Source organism: Oncorhynchus kisutch, linkage group LG22 (assembly GCF_002021735.2).
Source record: "Oncorhynchus kisutch isolate 150728-3 linkage group LG22, Okis_V2, whole genome shotgun sequence".
Lineage (NCBI taxonomy): Eukaryota > Metazoa > Chordata > Actinopteri > Salmoniformes > Salmonidae > Oncorhynchus > Oncorhynchus kisutch.
Window position 1 is genome coordinate 19,353,523 of NC_034195.2, and position 18,532 is coordinate 19,372,054.

The 18,532-nt window shown below is 47.6% G+C and overlaps 1 protein-coding gene across 2 annotated transcripts in view; it reads left to right on the forward strand.

The window, feature by feature from the left end:
- Positions 1-18,532, forward strand: part of LOC109867384 (A disintegrin and metalloproteinase with thrombospondin motifs 20) — a 150,022-nt gene that overhangs the window by 89,729 nt on the left and 41,761 nt on the right. For both annotated transcript variants that reach the window (XM_020456530.2, XM_031801625.1), the window contains 11 exons: positions 3,398-3,564; positions 3,708-3,837; positions 7,041-7,167; positions 7,236-7,446; positions 7,708-7,872; positions 8,430-8,600; positions 9,883-10,110; positions 15,756-15,920; positions 16,162-16,425; positions 17,039-17,200; positions 17,852-18,028. In XM_020456530.2, coding sequence (XP_020312119.1) covers positions 3,398-3,564; positions 3,708-3,837; positions 7,041-7,167; positions 7,236-7,446; positions 7,708-7,872; positions 8,430-8,600; positions 9,883-10,110; positions 15,756-15,920; positions 16,162-16,425; positions 17,039-17,200; positions 17,852-18,028 — 1,967 coding nt within the window. The remainder of the gene's footprint in view (positions 1-3,397; positions 3,565-3,707; positions 3,838-7,040; positions 7,168-7,235; positions 7,447-7,707; positions 7,873-8,429; positions 8,601-9,882; positions 10,111-15,755; positions 15,921-16,161; positions 16,426-17,038; positions 17,201-17,851; positions 18,029-18,532) is intronic.

The following is an 18,532-nucleotide window of genomic DNA, read 5'->3' on the forward strand; positions in this document are numbered from 1 at the left end:
GGTCCTAGGGCTCAGGTCAGTTGAAACTGGAACAGCAGCATGGCCAGGTGGACTGGGGACAGCAAGGAGTCATCATGTCAGGTAGTCCTGGGGCATGGTCCTAGGGCTCCGGTCCTCCGAGAGAGAGAAAGAAAGAGAGAAGGAGAGAATTAGAGAACGCACACTTAGATTCACACAGGACACCGAATAGGACAGGAGAAGTACTCCAGATATAACAAACTGACCCCAGCCCCCCGACACAAACTACTGCAGCATAAATACTGGAGGCTGAGACAGGAGGGGTCAGGAGACACTGTGGCCCCATCCGAGGACACCCCCGGACAGGGCCAAACAGGAAGGATATAACCCCACCCACTTTGCCAAAGCACAGCCCCCACACCACTAGAGGGATATCTTCAACCACCAACTTACCATCCTGAGACAAGGCTGAGTATAGCCCACAAAGATCTCCGCCACGGCACAACCCAAGGGGGGGGGGCGCCAACCCAGACAGGATGACCACAACAGTGAATCAACCCACTCAGGTGACGCACCCCCTCCAGGGACGGCATGAGAGAGCCCCAGCAAGCCAGTGACTCAGCCCCTGTAATAGGGTTAGAGGCAGAGAATCCCAGTGGAAAGAGGGGAACCGGCCAGGCAGAGACAGCAAGGGCGGTTCGTTGCTCCAGAGCCTTTCCGTTCACCTTCCCACTCCTGGGCCAGACTACACTCAATCATATGACCCACTGAAGAGATGAGTCTTCAGTAAAGACTTAAAGGTTGAGACCGAGTTTGCGTCTCTGACATGGGTAGGCAGACCGTTCCATAAAAATGGAGCTCTATAGGAGAAAGCCCTGCCTCCAGCTGTTTGCTTAGAAATTCTAGGGACAATTAGGAGGCCTGCGTCTTGTGACCGTAGCGTACGTGTAGGTATGTACGGCAGGACCAAATCAGAGAGATAGGTAGGAGCAAGCCCATGTAATGCTTTGTAGGTTAGCAGTAAAACCTTGAAATCAGCCCTTGCTTTGACAGGAAGCCAGTGTAGAGAGGCTAGCACTGGAGTAATATGATCAATTTTTTGGGTTCTAGTCAGGATTCTAGCAGCCGTATTTAGCACTAACTGAAGTTTATTTAGTGCTTTATCCGGGTAGCCGGAAAATAGAGCATTGCAGTAGTCTAACCTAGAAGTGACAAAAGCATGGATTAATTTTTCTGCATCATTTTTGGACAGAAAGTTTCTGATTTTTGCAATGTTAAATGTATATGGAGGAAGCATGGCGGGGTGTGGGCCCACATAGTCAGGCCATAAGGGCTAGCTGGGAAAGAAAACGGAGTGGCAGAATGAGAGGATGATGAATGAGTGTAGAATAGGTGCTAATTAGAGGCATGTGTAACCAGGCCTGATGAAAGTACATAGGGGCTGGATGAGATGGACCATGGTTGTGTGTGTGTGTGTGTGTGCGTGCTTGAAATTCTTAAATTAATAAAACAACCACATTTTGAGAGTAGTTTTTATGATGTTTTTATGATAGCGGAAAAAAAACATACACACCTTGCTGTCTTGATCGTGTACTTTAACACTAAGTATGTTTCATTACCTATTGAAATAAATATGTATTCCTCAAATAATTTGACTGTGTCTTCGACTCACAGATTGATATAACACATGATGTGGTAAACTGAGACTTAAAACATCTATCCAGGTGTTGTAAGATCTGACATGTCGCGTCCCCCTGCTCAGACGTTGCATGTGTCAACCAATGCTTGCATGCCACGCCATTGACTGTGCCGTTGGGCACCAGATTGCTACAATTTATGTGGTTAGTTGATACGTAAAATACCTATCCAGACATTGTATAATCTGGCATACATCAGCAACGCCTGGGCAGAGGAATGCGGCAACAGCCTACCTTAGCATTCACACGTTTCACACGTGTAGTTTGTTGTTATTGTCGGCCAATCAACGTGGCACTACAGTCAAAGGCTCTGTGTGTAGCAAGCAATGTAAAGTGGGAGGTCTCTAATCAAAGCTAAATGGAATTAAAATTACGGGTTAAATTAGCTAAATGAGAAGGAGGATGCTACAACAAGTAACCGACGGGTAGACTGTTGTTTAATCTGAATGGAGTTGTTGTAGACAAGGACGGGGAGCATAGCAAAATAGCCTAATTTAGCCTAGCTAGATGGCTATTTTAGCTAGCTTCTTCACATTGATTTGATGCAGTAAAGACACTACCAGGTTGGATGGTTGATAACCTGTGGCATCCACAGGTTTGTCTAACTAGCACGAGTCCGCGTGGCTACTTTTTTATCTCTCTCCGCGCCAGAAACCTTGTCATTTCAGAAAGAATGACATTATTTAAAATACCCATTCCTACTGGAGACCTAGCCCATTCATAAACGCGAACTACCTTTAGCGCCTATTGATGAAGGCATCTTCTTCCTGGGGGCCTTTTGTTATGAACCCCGACGCTTGCTCTAAACGTTAACACGCATCGCTTGCGGTCCGCGTTTTAGAAACATATGGAACATATCTTTCATATCAGCTTGAAATAATTGTTTGAAAAAAACATATTGTATAGGGTTAGGGTTCCCACACGGCTATATCTCCACCGTACAGCACTTGTTTACGGAAGACATCGGCATTATCTATATCTAGTGTGCTCCGAACACCTCTGTGTGAGCGTAACTGGGGAGGAAGTGTAGTTCATCAACTGGAGGCACACAGTGTTTGATTCTGTTCAAATCTGCTACAGGTTTCTATATTTTTTTATTTGAAAGATTATTTCTCAATGATTTAAAAGATAAGGGCCATATGTTTCGAAAACCGATCGCAAGCGATGATTGACGTTTCTAACATAGCATAGGAAAATTATAGTTCACATGGCCAACCTTGAGCGAAGCTAATCGCTGAAAGGGTTTTCGAGAACCACAGGAGACCTAATCACACACACATTGTTTCAACATGGGCTCTCTCACATTGTAATTACATTGTGTTTACTGCATATTTCTCAGAACCATAATTTGTTTGTGTGTGTGTGTTGAAGGGGTTCGCTAGTTGGTGTTTGGTTGTTAATGTGTATATCAGAGTTGGTTCAGCATGTGTGCGTTTGTGTTTGTGCTTGTCTTTATGTAATTGTTTGGATTTGGTTCTACTTTGTTAGCATTGTAATGTCATTTGGCAAGGAGAGTCACGCAGTCTAGCTCCAAATTACTGCAATTTGGAGCCACCAATTTTTTTTACTTACCCCCATGCAACAATGGCATTGCAGAACATTATTGGTTTGAAGTCGATGAATGTTTATACTACTTTCCCCCTCAAACTATTGTCCAAACCTGAGACCCACAAGTTTTTCTCAAATGTGTTGAGGCTATATTTTATATTTATATATTTTTTTCTCTTTTTGTTTCCTTTCAGCTTTATCTGACAGCCATTCTAACTTTCTCCTGAATGGAAACTTTGTGGTGGCCATGTTCAAAAGGGAAATCACCTTCAAGGGAACCGTCATTGAGTACAGCGGCTCAGACACCAAAGAGGAGCGCATCAACTGCACTGAACGTGTTGAGGAGGAACTCATCCTACAGGCAAGGCTGACGTCTGTCTCTGTCTCTCTGTCTCTATCGCTCTTTGTTCTGTCTTTCTCACATTCTGCTCTTTCTCTCTCTCCCCCTCTCCTTCCCCATCTCTCCTTCTATATTGTCAAAGCTTTTTCTCATTGTTGCCCTAGGTTCTGTGTGTGGGGAACCTGTACAACCCAGACGTGCGCTACTCGTTCAACATCCCCATCGAGGAGCACAGGGAACAGTTTGTGTGGGACCCCTCGGGCTCCTGGCTGGAGTGCAGCCGCATGTGTCAGGGTAAGGTCATAGTCGTCCACCCAATTAGCCATGTGTCTTTGCAGCCCCTCTGCGCTGACCCAGTTGATCACATCCCAGTACATCAGGGTTCCCCAACAGAATAAATATTATGTTGTGCTATTGTTTCATTCATTTTTCACTCCCCCCCCCCCCCCCCCCCCCCCCCCTGCTGCTCCTCTGATAGACATTCTACATCCCGCCTCCCACCCAACGGACACTTACCCTGCCCCCACCCCCCAATGGACATTTATTATTGCTACAGTTGTAAATGTGTACAAAACATTAAGAACACCTTCCTAATGAGTTGCACCACCCTCTCCACTTCTGCCCTCAGGACAGACTCAATTTGTCGGGGCATGGACTCTACAAGGTGTCGAAAGCGTTCCACAGGGATGCTGGCCCATGTTGACTCCAATGCTTCCCACAGTTGTGTCAAGTTGGCTGGATGTCCTTTGGGTGGTGGACCATTCTTGAAACACGCAGAAACTGTTGAGTGTGAAAAACCCAGCAGTGTTGCAGTTCTTGACACAAACCAGTGCACTTGGTACCTACTACCATACCCCATTCAAAGGCACCTAAATATTTTTCCTTGCCCATTCTCCCTGAATGGCACACATTCACAATCCATGTCTCTAATGTCTCAAGGCTTAAAAGTCCTTCTATGACTTGTCTCCTCCCCTTCATCTACACTGACTGAAGTGGCTTTAACAAGTGACATCAATAAGGGATCACAGCTTTCCTCTGGTCAGTCTGTGTCATGGAAAGAGCAGGTGTTCTTAATGTTTTGTACACTCAGTGTATATTATTATTGTCTCATTCACTTTATTATAAAACATTTTACCTACACTGTTGGATCTCGGCACATAAGAGTTTCACTGTACCCTGCGATTACATCTGCGACCTTGTGCATGTGACTAATAAACTCATCTAATCTAGGCGGCCTGTGGGCCAAAACCATTATTGATGTTCTTGGACATAAAAATCTGTGAAATAACCAGGAAATGAGCTCAATGTGATTTTAATTTAGGAAATCTGTTGCCAGGTAATCCCATGCATAAATAGAGAGGCACGTAATCGTATCCCATGTTATCGAGGTTTGAAATTATTCTGTTTTTGACAAATACTAAATCTGTTTGGCATTCTTGTGGTCGATCTGCAGTGTAAAAATTATCTATAACTATGTTCCGGCCCCCTGACCATCTGCTCAAGGAAATATCAGACCACGGCTGAATCTAGGTGGACTCCTGCTGTACACCTTCCATCCCCTGAGCCCATATAAGCAGGGGCTGATACTTCCTTTGCCTCAGAGCATACAGCATCATTAGCAGGATCCAGTTGAAACGGTTTGATCCCAGCCCGGCTAAGACCATTTGGTCTGGGACCCAATGACAGGAAGTTGATCAGAACATGTAAAGGAGGGGGAAATGCGTTCCTTGGCAGTCGATCCTTTAGTCAAATGGGATCTAATCCAAAGTTTACCTGTGTGTGCGTGTACCAGGGTTGTCCTATTTTATTTTTAAAGACACTAAATACAACTTTTGCCAGCCAAAATGTCCAGTAAACTAAATTGCATTACAAAATAATGCTTTTTATTAATTGATGGCAATACCAGTAGATGGAAATACATTTGGGAAATACATTTGGCCATTATGCTTATCGGTCTAATTTGCATAATTTAGTGGAATTCAATTGTCCTGTGTGTATTTTTGTTAGTCGTCATGTATCTTATTCATCCAACCCAACTATCACACGCGTACAGCATACAGAGCCTCTTCTGAGACGGATTTCTCCTGCAGAGCCTCAGCTGGTTGCTGCTGTAGTAAAACGGGTTTTCGTCAGACCATTGATTGAGCGACATGTTGTTTTTTTTAAAGTGTTTTGACGTTTCTCAGATGCTCTGATCCAGAGCGACGTACAGTAGTGAGTACATACATGTTCATATTTGTTTGTACGATTCTAAATCCAACCGCGTGTTTCAATCGTTTTGGTGTACGATTGAAAACCTCTAGCGTTACTATTAGTATTTCTCAACTCATTAATGCGCACGTTCCTTTCACCATTCAAGTGAAGACGGCAGGCTCTCAGCGTGTCACCCGTCACTTTACAATGTGAGCTGGAGGCAGGATTGCATTTTGAAAACATACTTCATTGTTGGAAATCTGAATGTTTTATTTCAGATTATGAGGCTTGCATCAAAGTAGACTATAGGCAAAATCCTACCATGGAAACGTGTAGGAAATTATTTTATAAAGAATTCATAGGCGGTGCGTGAGTTTCAAGTTTGGGGAAGCTTACTTAATTTATCCTACCATTTTTTACCATTCTTCGTGCCAGTTATGATTTTCATATGTGCATTTTCTTGAAACAGTTGAAACACTGTGATCCATTGGTGGCTAAAGAAATGAGAGCATTGAGCTCGTAGCCTATAGGCCAATGCAGCAGTAGGCCTATAACTTCCATTGTTTCTCACAAGTTTAGCAGGTTGTGAACTCTGCAAACAACGTTTCCACTCTGGGAATGAGAACGGTAATTTACTGTAATTAACACATGCATTAACAGAAATGTATGTAGCCAAATTATGTGGATTAACGCTACTTTTACTACTGGTGACTTTTATACAATGAAACAAGGAATGACTGGGAAGAGACTCCTTTATCTTCACCAAACACCCCTTCTTGTCTCAACATTTGAAATGACACTCGACACATTATCTTCACACATATTTTAGATGCTTTTCACTGACAGCCCCAACTCAATCATCAACTGAGCCTATTGCCTCGCAATATGGGCTTCCCATATAGGCATAGGTCTACGAGCTTGTGATTTGAAAGAAGCTAATGATCCTCGATTCCTCTGTGGCTTGTCAGTCATGCTTTCTGGTGAAGACTTTTTTTAATGATTTAAAAAAGAGACCTTCGTCTCTGTCACATATGGAACCGCTATCGGGTGCGCTATTTATTTATTTAGAATGGTGTTTTATGACGTTTTATTGGCTGCTTCATTACATAATCTACATGTTCTGTTGAGATTAATTACCAAAATCTACATGTTTTGTTGAGATGAATTACCATAATCTACATGTGATTTCTGTCATTCTTGAGCACCGTGGGTGGACAACCTAATGGGTTTATGCACCCAAATGCATATGGGTTCGGTCAATTTCTCAAATGGTAAATGAATATCTTGTGTGTGTGTGCATATAGGTGAGCGATGGCGCAAGGCAGCGTGTGTGAGGAAGAGTGACCACCTGGGGGTTTCTGACCAGCGCTGTGAGCCTCTACCCCGTCCCAACGCTGCCACTGAGCCATGTAACACTGACTGTGAACTCAGGTAGATACACACACACACACTCACTGTATATCTGTTAAACAGACACTAATCCATATAGCCTGTTGCAGGTGGCACATAGCAGGGAAGAGTGAGTGCTCTGCTAAGTGCGGCCCTGGCTACCGGACTCTGGACGTGCAGTGTATGAGGTACAGCTCGCTGAAGAGGCAGAGTGAGAGGGTGGAGGGGAGGGCCTGTTCTGACCTACCCAAACCACAGGCCAGAGAGGCCTGCCACGGCGACTGTCTGCTCAAGAGCTGGCAGTACAGCACCTGGTCCCAGGTCAGTGGAAACTACAGTCAAAGACACACATCAAGTGAAAGATGGTTATAATACTTGTTTTCACTACGTGATGCTATTGCACATTGTCTTGATATTTCTCGTCTCCTCATGCAAGACAGATGTTACTTGACTTTTGCTTCCGTGTTACTATAAGTGGACATGATATAGACTGGAGGTAAATGTGGGTATGTTATACGTTTGGTGCAGTACAAGTTGAATGGTGAGTCTCATGCTGATTCTAACGTGTTGTGACGTGGGCAGTGTTCTAAGACGTGTGGTCGCGGGGCTCGTACCAGGGACTCCTACTGTATGAACAACCTGGGGAGGAGACTGGTGGACAGGGACTGTAGTGACTCCCTGAGACTGGTCACCGAGAGCTGCAACGACCAGGCCTGCCCTGGCTGGTCAGCCAGCGAGTGGAGCGAGGTACAGGACACACACACACACACACACACACATGCGCCTGCACACACATAAACACGTCTATAAACACACATTATGTAAACATTCCTACACACATAATAACACACACATAAATACTGTATATACACGCTTTATAAACTATATGCATATCAATGTAAACACACAGATTTGCTCTAACATGCACACACACACTTTGAGGATAACATTTTACACATTTCACACACACACAATCACCCTCCCCACTCACACACTCCCTTCATACACACAAACTATTTTAGACTTTATTCAACCTGATCTCATAGTTTCACTTGGGTATTTGCCGTAATTGGATGAACGTCGATCTTTGACCCGTTAATTCCACGTGGTTACAGGGTTAAAACAGAAACAACTCAAAGGGGTCAGCTTTGAGCCTCATCAAGTTTGAGCCAGTGCTGTGCATTTGTCTTTTTTTGTTTAGTTTTTGGACCATTTCAAACGTCCAAAATCGGTGTCTCTTTGTTGTGACTAACTTTATTAGTCTTTCTCCTACACCCCATCTTTCCCTCTGTGTCCCCTCCCAGTGCTTGGTGACGTGTGGGAAGGGGATGAGGCACAGGCAGGTGTCCTGTAGCATGGGGGTAGGAGAGGAGAAGCTGAGCGAACACTTTTGTGACCCGAACGCTAAGCCTCCGGCTGTCGGGAGCTGTGAGCTGCCTGAGTGTGCCTCCTGGCAGGTCGGAGTCTGGGGACCGGTGAGTCCAGATGGATCTGTGTGTGTGTGTGTGGGTGTCTGACAGAATCAGATTCTGGGTGTGCGTCTGTGTTTGAATCTTAGTGTGTGCATAGGAGGGCAATAGTTAATGTTGGAGTATATGACATTATAGTGTGTGTTATTTATGGTTGGTCTGGTTGTACATACAGTATATCCCCTTTTCCAAGTGTGTGTCGGTGGTGTTTGTCTGTGTGTCTGTGTGTAGGGTCAGATTTATTCCGACAGGATATGAGGGCAGAGTGAAAGCGCTAGGGAGGAAATGGCAGCTCAAGTCAGAGCACACCACTCCATAACTCACCAGGCTGTTAGGTTTCCCCACTGCCTTAGAAGGAGCCACACACACACACTCACACACACACATTGTGAGTCTGCTAGTCCAATACTCTGTCTATACGCTAGAGGTCTTCAGGAGTCCAAGAAGTTGGACCCAAGGGCAATCAGACCTTGCCTGAGGTTAACTGGACCGAGACCAGACCCAATTGGACCCAAGTGACAAAATTATGTTTATCAGCCAAGTTACTCTTCTGGTTAACGAGTCTTTATGTGTTGGCTAAGCCTTCTATAACTCAATTAATTGACCTTATTAGCGTAAAATAAATATGCTGTAGGCTATGCAGGGCTGTGGTTGGGTCCATTTTGATCCACTCAGCTGTAATTACATAGACCCCGGGACCTGATGACAATCAAACAGGAGCCAACCCTGACCCGAGGAAAAGTTAGAATTTCCCGAACCCGATTGGTTCGAACCCGATGTGGGTATGTCTGGTCCACTCAGACCCATGAAGACCTCTACTATACGCACACCCGGTCTGGAGATTTGAATTTTGAAAATATTGAATAAATAAACGAATGAGCAAATAAATAAATGAATGAGCAATTTAGCGAATTAAGGAATGTCTTTTGACCATTCATTGACTCAACTGAACGAGTTGGCGGGCGGGATACTCAGCTACTTCTATTGACAGAGCTGGTATAGATCTGTCTGTTAATACCTATGTAATCATAATCTACTGCCCAAATAAACGTATACTGCAGCACTTCCTCCACCAACTCAACACCAAAATGTACACACACACACACAGCGATCTGGGGTAGAAGATTGGCATCTGGGGAGGTAGTAGGCCTCAATTATACTGAGTTAGGCTGGGCTAGACTCTGAGTTAAAACTGCGTCCACCCTTCCTTCCTTGAAGTAATCACGGATCTGCTAGCCAAGGTTTTACTGTCTGACCCTGTGTGTGTCTCTCCTGTGTGTTGTTGCAGTGTGCGGTGACGTGTGGCCATGGTTACCAGATGCGGGCTGTGAGGTGTGTGTCAGGGGCTTATGGTGACACGGTGGATGACAGGGAGTGTAACGCTGCATCCAGACCCAGGGACAGCCAGGACTGTGAGGTGGCACCGTGTCCCTGGGCCTCTCCTCAACACAGCACTGTCCGCCCTGACAGCTCTGGTCAGCTCTTCACACAGTGGAGATACGGCTCCTGGACCACGGTGAACACAGCACACACACAACCTTATATAGGCCCATACACACTCACCTATACAGTAGCACTCAGACTGGTACAGTAGTTTCTAGAATGCAGCACACACCCCTGCTTCACACACACACCCCTGCTTCACACACACACCCCTGCTTCACACACACACCCCTGCTTCACACACACACCCCTGCTTCACACACACACCCCTGCTTCACACACTCCTGCTTCACACACTCCTGCTTCACACACACACCCCTGCTTCACACACACACCCCTGCTTCACACACACACCCCTGCTTCACACACACACCCCTGCTTCACACACACACTCCTGCTTCACACACCCCTACTTCACACACTCCTGCTTCACACACTCCTGCTTCACACACCCCTACTTCACACACTCCTGCTTCACATACACACCCCTACTTCACACACCCCTGCTTCACACACACACCCCTGCTTCACACACACACCCCTGCTTCACACACACACCCCTGCTTCACACACACACCCCTGCTTCACACACACACCCCTGCTTCACACACACACCCCTGCTTCACACACACCCCTGCTTCACACACACCCCTGCTTCACACACACCCCTGCTTCACACACACACCCCTGCTTCACACACACACCCCTGCTTCACACACACCCCTGCTTCACACACACACCCCTGCTTCACACACACACCCCTGCTTCACACACACACCCCTGCTTCACACACACACCCCTGCTTCACACACACACCCCTGCTTCACACACTCCTGCTTCACACACTCCTGCTTCACACACCCCTGCTTCACACACACACCCCTACTTCACACACCCCTGCTTCACACACACACCCCTGCTTCACACACACACCCCTGCTTCACACACACACCCCTACTTCACACACTCCTGCTTCACACACTCCTGCTTCACACACCCCTGCTTCACACACACACCCCTACTTCACACACCCCTGCTTCACACACACACCCCTACTTCACACACCCCTGCTTCACACACTCCTGCTTCACACACCCCTACTTCACACACTCCTGCTTCACATACACACCCCTACTTCACACACCCCTGCTTCACATACACACCCCTGCTTCACACACACACCCCTGCTTCACACACTCCTGCTTCACACACTCCTGCTTCACACACCCCTGCTTCACACACACACCCCTGCTTCACACACACACTCCTGCTTCACACACTCCTGCTTCACACACCCCTGCTTCACACACACACCCCTGCTTCACACACTCCTGCTTCACACACTCCTGCTTCACACACTCCTGCTTCACACACCCCTGCTTCACACACACACCCCTACTTCACACACCCCTGCTTCACACACACACCCCTGCTTCACACACACACCCCTGCTTCACACACACACCCCTGCTTCACACACACACCCCTACTTCACACACTCCTGCTTCACACACACACCCCTACTTCACACACCCCTGCTTCACACACACACCCCTACTTCACACACCCCTGCTTCACACACACACCCCTGCTTCACACACCCCTACTTCACACACTCCTGCTTCACACACCCCTACTTCACACACTCCTGCTTCACATACACACCCCTACTTCACACACCCCTGCTTCACATACACACCCCTGCTTCACATACACACCCCTGCTTCACATACACACCCCTGCTTCACATACACACCCCTGCTTCACATACACACCCCTGCTTCACATACACACCCCTACTTCACACACCCCTACTTCACACACCCCTGCTTCACATACACACCCCTACTTCACACACCCCTGCTTCACACACACACCCCTGCTTCACATACACACCCCTACTTCACACACCCCTGCTTCACACACACACCCCTGCTTCACACACACACCCCTACTTCACACACACACCCCTGCTTCACATACACACCCCTACTTCACACACCCCTGCTTCACACACACACCCCTACTTCACACACCCCTGCTTCACACACACACCCCTGCTTCACACACCCCTACTTCACACACTCCTGCTTCACACACCCCTACTTCACACACTCCTACTTCACACACCCCTGCTTCACATACACACCCCTACTTCACACACCCCTGCTTCACACACACACCCCTGCTTCACACACACACCCCTGCTTCACACACACACCCCTGCTTCACACACACACCCCTGCTTCACACACACACCCCTGCTTCACACACACACCCCTGCTTCACACACACACCCCTGCTTCACACACACACCCCTGCTTCACACACACACCCCTGCTTCACACACACACCCCTGCTTCACACACACACCCCTGCTTCACACACACACCCCTGCTTCACACACACACCCCTGCTTCACACACACACCCCTGCTTCACACACACACCCCTGCTTCACACACACACCCCTGCTTCACACACACACCCCTGCTTCACACACACACTCCTGCTTCACACACCCCTACTTCACACACTCCTGCTTCACATACACACCCCTACTTCACACACCCCTACTTCACACACACACCCCTGCTTCACACACACACCCCTGCTTCACACACTCCTGCTTCACACACCCCTGCTTCACACACACACCCCTACTTCACACACCCCTGCTTCACACACACACCCCTGCTTCACACACACACACCCCTGCTTCACACACACACCCCTGCTTCACACACACCCCTGCTTCACACACACACCCCTGCTTCACACACACACCCCTGCTTCACACACCCCTACTTCACACACTCCTGCTTCACACACACACCCCTACTTCACACACCCCTGCTTCACACACACACCCCTGCTTCACACACACACCCCTGCTTCACACACACACCCCTGCTTCACACACACCCCTGCTTCACACACACACTCCTGCTTCACACACACACTCCTGCTTCACACACACACTCCTGCTTCACATACACACCCCTACTTCACACACCCCTGCTTCACACACACACCCCTGCTTCACACACACACCCCTGCTTCACACACACACCCCTGCTTCACACACACACCCCTGCTTCACACACACACCCCTGCTTCACACACACACCCCTGCTTCACACACCCGCTCCCTCATCCTGGTCTCAGCAGTTTGTCAGCCTTGTTTAGGCTTCTGTCTGTCTAATGCTTTGCATTGTTTTCCAGTACAAATGAAAACCAGGTCTAAACACCAGGCTTGGGTTTCAAACATGACTCTCAGACTATCAGTAATGTCTGACAGAGAGGCGGTGAGCTCACATGTCTAAGAGGAGGCTAGCGCAAGTGTGGTCCCTCCGACAAAAAATACATGTACATTCCCCTCAGAAGTGATACTTTTGATTGCTGTAGGTATTTACCGCTTGGTAATGTTCACTTTGTCCTCCTGTTGAGTTCGCTTGGGTGCAGCTAGAATATCACCAGGTGAAAACCTTATGGAGCAGTCTTTAATGAAGACTGAGAGATATACCAATTATTCACACATACAGTTTGTTAAAGATACAGAGTAAGTGGCGTCTCAAACGTTTGTAGAAAAGGACTGTTGTTATATACCAGTATGAGTTTATATACTAAGCTACAGGACTGTTTTGCTAACACAGACTGGAATATATTCCGGGACCCAACTTGAGGAGTTTACCACATCAGTCACCGACTCCATTAATAAGTACATTGACGCCCCCCCCCCCCACTGTGACCGTACCTACAGTACATATCCCAACAAGAAGCCAGACAACATCTGCACTGAGCTAAAGGCTAGAGCTGCCACTTTCAAGGAGTGGGGCGCTAACCCGGACGCTTATAAGAAATTCCGCTACGCCTTTCGACGGACCATGAAACAGGCAAAGCGTCAATACAGGACTAAGATCGAATCCTACTGCACCAGCTCTGACGCTCGTCCGATGTGGCGGGGCTTGCAAACTATCATGGATTACAAAGTGAAACCCAGCCACGGGCAACACTGAACCATGCGTGAGAACACCAGCTGTTTCGAACGACTGTGTGATCTCGCTCTCCATAGGCCAGATGGATGATCAGGATGCGTACTCAGGGCATGCGCTGACCAGCTGGCAAGTGTTTTCACGTACATTTTGCCCAAGAACGCCAAGGTAACCTGTCTAAATGACTATCACCCCGTAGCACTCACATCTGTAGCCATGTAATACTTTGAAAGGCTGGTCATGGCTCACATCAACACCATCATCCCAGACACCCTGGACCCACTGCAATAATGCATATTGTCCCAACAGATCTACAGATGGCCAAATCTCTATTGCACTCCACACTGCCCTTTTACCCACTTGGATAAAAGGAACACCTACATCGTACGTGAGAATGCTGTTCATTGACTACAGCTCAGCATTCAACACCATGGTGCCCTCCAAGCTCATCACTAAGCTAAGGACCCTGAACACTGAACACCTCCCTCTGCAACTGGATCCTGGACTTCCTGATGGGCCGCCCCCAAGTTGTGAGGGTATGCAACAACACATCCGCCACGCTGACCCCCAACACGGGGGCCCTCAAAGGTGCGTGCTTAGGCCCCTCCTGTACTCATTGTTCACCCACTACTCAGCCTACACCATTATCAAGTTTGCTGACACGACAGTGGTAGACCTAAATCATCGACGACGATGAGACAACCTATAGAGAGGTCAGAGACCTGGCAGTGTGATGCCCAGACAACAACCTTTCCCTCAACATCAGCAAGACAAAGGAGCTGATCGTGGACTACAGGAAACGGAGGGTCGAGCGCGTCCACATCTACATCGACGGGGCTGTAGTGGAGAGGGTCTAGAGCTCCTTGGTGTCCACATCACTAAGGACCTATCATGGTCAGAACACACCAACACAGCCGTAAAAAGGCCATGAAAAGTCCTCTTCCCCCTCAGGAGCCTGAAAAGATTTGGCATGGGTCCTCAGATCCTCAAAAAAGTAATACAGCTGCGCCATTGAGAGCATCTTGACTGGCTGCATCACCACTTGGTATGGCAACTGCTTGGCATCTGGCTGCAAAGCGCTACAGAGTGTAGTGCATTTTGCCCAGTACATCACTGGGGCCGAGCTTCCTGCCATCCAGGACCTCTATAATAGGCAGTGTCAGAGTAAGGCCCTAAATATTTACTCCAGCCACCCAAGTCATAGACTATTAACTCTGCTACCGCACGGTAAGCAGTACTGATGAACCAGGTCTGGGACCAACAGGACCCTGAACAGCTTCTAACCCCAAGCCATAAGACTGCTAAATAGTTAGTTAATAAAATAGCTACACAGACTATCTGCATTGTCCCTTTTTGCATGAACTTTTTTTTGACTCATCACATACGCTGCTGCTACTGTTTACTACCTGTCACTTTATAACTAGTATGTACATTTACACCTGTTACCGCGTACTCCTGCACATCGACTCAGTACTGGTATCCCTTGTGTATAGACAGCCAAGTTATCATTACTCATTATGTATCTATTATTACTTTTATTATTACCTGTTTTACTCTTCTATTATTTCTCTATTTTCTTTCTCTCTGCATTGTAAGGAAGGGCCCATAAGTAAGCATTTCACTGTTTGATTTGTACTATTAGATATAGAAGGGAGAGAGTTTGACACAATGCTTTTACTATACGTCTGATCTTAAATGCTTGTTCCTCTGTGTGCCTGTCTCAGTGCTCTGTCTCCTGTGGGAAAGGGAAGCGTGCCCGTTACGTCAGCTGTCGGGACGCCCAGGGTGGAGTGGCAGACGAGTCCTACTGTGCCCAGCTGCTCCGGCCCCCAGAATCCTCAGCCTGCTTCAGCCCGTGTGGCCAGTGGCGCTCCTGGGAGTGGTCTCCTGTATGTTATAGTTGTCATTTTTCCAACTCTATTAGTATAAATATATGTCAACCGCTATTTTGTAGTGAAGTTGCCTTTACAACTGAAAGAATGCCTCACTTATGTCTGATGATTTGATCTGCTCTCTGCCCAGTGTTCAGTGATATGACCTTGTCTATTCTCTGCCCAGTGTTCAGTGATATGACCCTGTCTATTCTCTGCCCAGTGTTCAGTGATATGACCTTGTCTATTCTCTGCCCAGTGTTCAGTGACGTGTGGTGTGGGCCGGGCCACCAGGCAGGTGGTGTGCAGTAACTACCACCACCAGGTTGACGAGTCCTTCTGCGATCAGGACGAGAGGCCCAGCACAGAGCAGGAGTGTACAGGTGCCCCCTGCCCCTCCGTGTACCGCCAGAGGCCCAACGACCAGCCCTACAGCCCCCACGACCCCGCCAGCCACCCGGGACACAGCAGCTGGAACGTCCCCTCGGCAGACAACCAGTGGAGGACTGGGCCCTGGGGAGGAGTATGTACAGAACCGTAGGACCATGTCACCTGACCAGGACCAGGGAAGAGAATCATTCCTGGTCAGGTTACATGGTCAAGAAAACCCCCTGGCATTTCGATACCATCTCCATTCACTGCTCTGTCTCACTTAATTGTCTAACTGCGTGCTGCTGTATCTCACATAGAGATCTCTTACTGAGACAGCAAGGATGTGATGTGTAACTGTAATTGGTTGCAGAAAATACCTGCTGCGTAGTTCAAGGCTATTCTATGTGTCACGTTGTCCTTCTAAGGCCGATGCTTTCCATCTGTGTGTGGACCGAGTGTACTGTAACTCCACAGTGTACTGTAACTCCACAGTGTACTGTAACTCCACAGTGTACTGTAACTCCACAGTGTACTGTCACTCCACAGTGTACTGTCACTCCACAGTCTACTGTCACTCCACAGTCTACTGTCACTCCACAGTCTACTGTCACTCCACAGTCTACTGTCACTCCACAGTCTACCGTAACTGCACAGTCTACTGTCACTCCACAGCTGGCTTTGGTTTACATTGCAGCTGGTCTGTACAAAGTTGTCTGTGTATGTTTCCCCTCGGTCTGTAACACACACTCTGTGCCCGTCCATAGTGCTCCAGTACGTGTGCGGGGGGCTTCCAGAGGAGGGTGGTGGTGTGTCAGGATGCGGAGGGTCGCAGCACCAGCCACTGTGACCAGAGGGTCAAACCTGCCGAGTCCAAGAACTGCGACTCAGGACCCTGCCCTCTGTGGAACTACGGCGTCTGGGGAGAGGTCAGTACACAGGCAGTACAAGGACTATGTGCATCCCTTTCCTGCAGTCTAATGACCTCGTGCCCTCATGGGTGGAATGTTATTCATATTTCATACTTATTTTTTACACTGACAATCCTGTGTTTCTATGTCAAACAGATTTGTTATATTTCAGTCTTCTGGTGATGTATATAAATTGTACTATTGTGATGCAAACTCAAAATATTATACATTCAACTCTATATCTGACATGGTACAGATGTCTTCTTTTTTTTAAGCCCATAACCATGTGTGTGAGGTGTATACTTTTGTTTAAACATTTTTTTGTTTAAGACTATCAAGAAACACTCTGTGTGACCCTGATTTAGCCCACTGCAGTAAAAGGTTATTAAGCAGATCTGCTTCTTTTAAGCGATGCTACAACAATACAGTCCATTACTAAACTACAGATAGCCATTTCAGAATACTGGGCATGCAATACAGTCCAATACTAAACTACAGATACCCATTTCAGACTCCTGGGCGTGAGTCAATAGTCTAAAGTCACTTCCTTTCCTCTGCACCTCTTCATCATCTAATCCTGCCCTGAAAGAAGATCTATTGACATACTGTACTTAGGAGCCTGCTGAATACTCAGTGACCCCTCCCTCATCTTCCCTTGTCTCCTCTCAGTGTACCCAGACGTGTGGTGGAGGCAGGAGGACGCGCCAGGTGGTATGCCAACGGCCCAACGGTCAAAGACTCAACGACCACAACTGTGACATCCTGGACAAGCCTCCTGACGTGGAGCAGTGTAACCTGGACCTGTGCCCGGGCAGCGCATCCTGGCACCGCCGACCATGGAAGCCGGTACGATAGTACTTCCTCTTCCCTAACTCCCCCTTGACTTCCTCCTTCACTGGGGCGCGTCACCGTGAGTAGACATGGGGGTGTACTTAAATTACAGCGAGTGTACTTCTGGCCGTCCGCTAGCGACTAACAGCTAGAGGCTAGCGGCTAGCTTACTGTGTTTTAGGAGTTCTGTAGGAGAGTTAATGGAGCACTAGCATCAGCGCTAGGCTACGTTAGCCCCAGCCCACCCACACTGGGCCCTGCAGTGGCATGGTGCTGATTAGAAACAAGGGAGAGGGAGAACACACACAGAATGCTACTCCACATTGGGAATCATCAGAAACACATGGTTCCCATTTGGAACTTAGGCTCCAAATAAAACTATAAATTAGAAGGACAATGTTGTCCAACAATGCCATATATTTGTAGAGGCGAATTTAATAACTCAAGATATATTTATTTCATATGTGAAGCGTGAAGTACATCTTTTGTTGTTGTGATTGCTGTCTCACCCTGTAACCG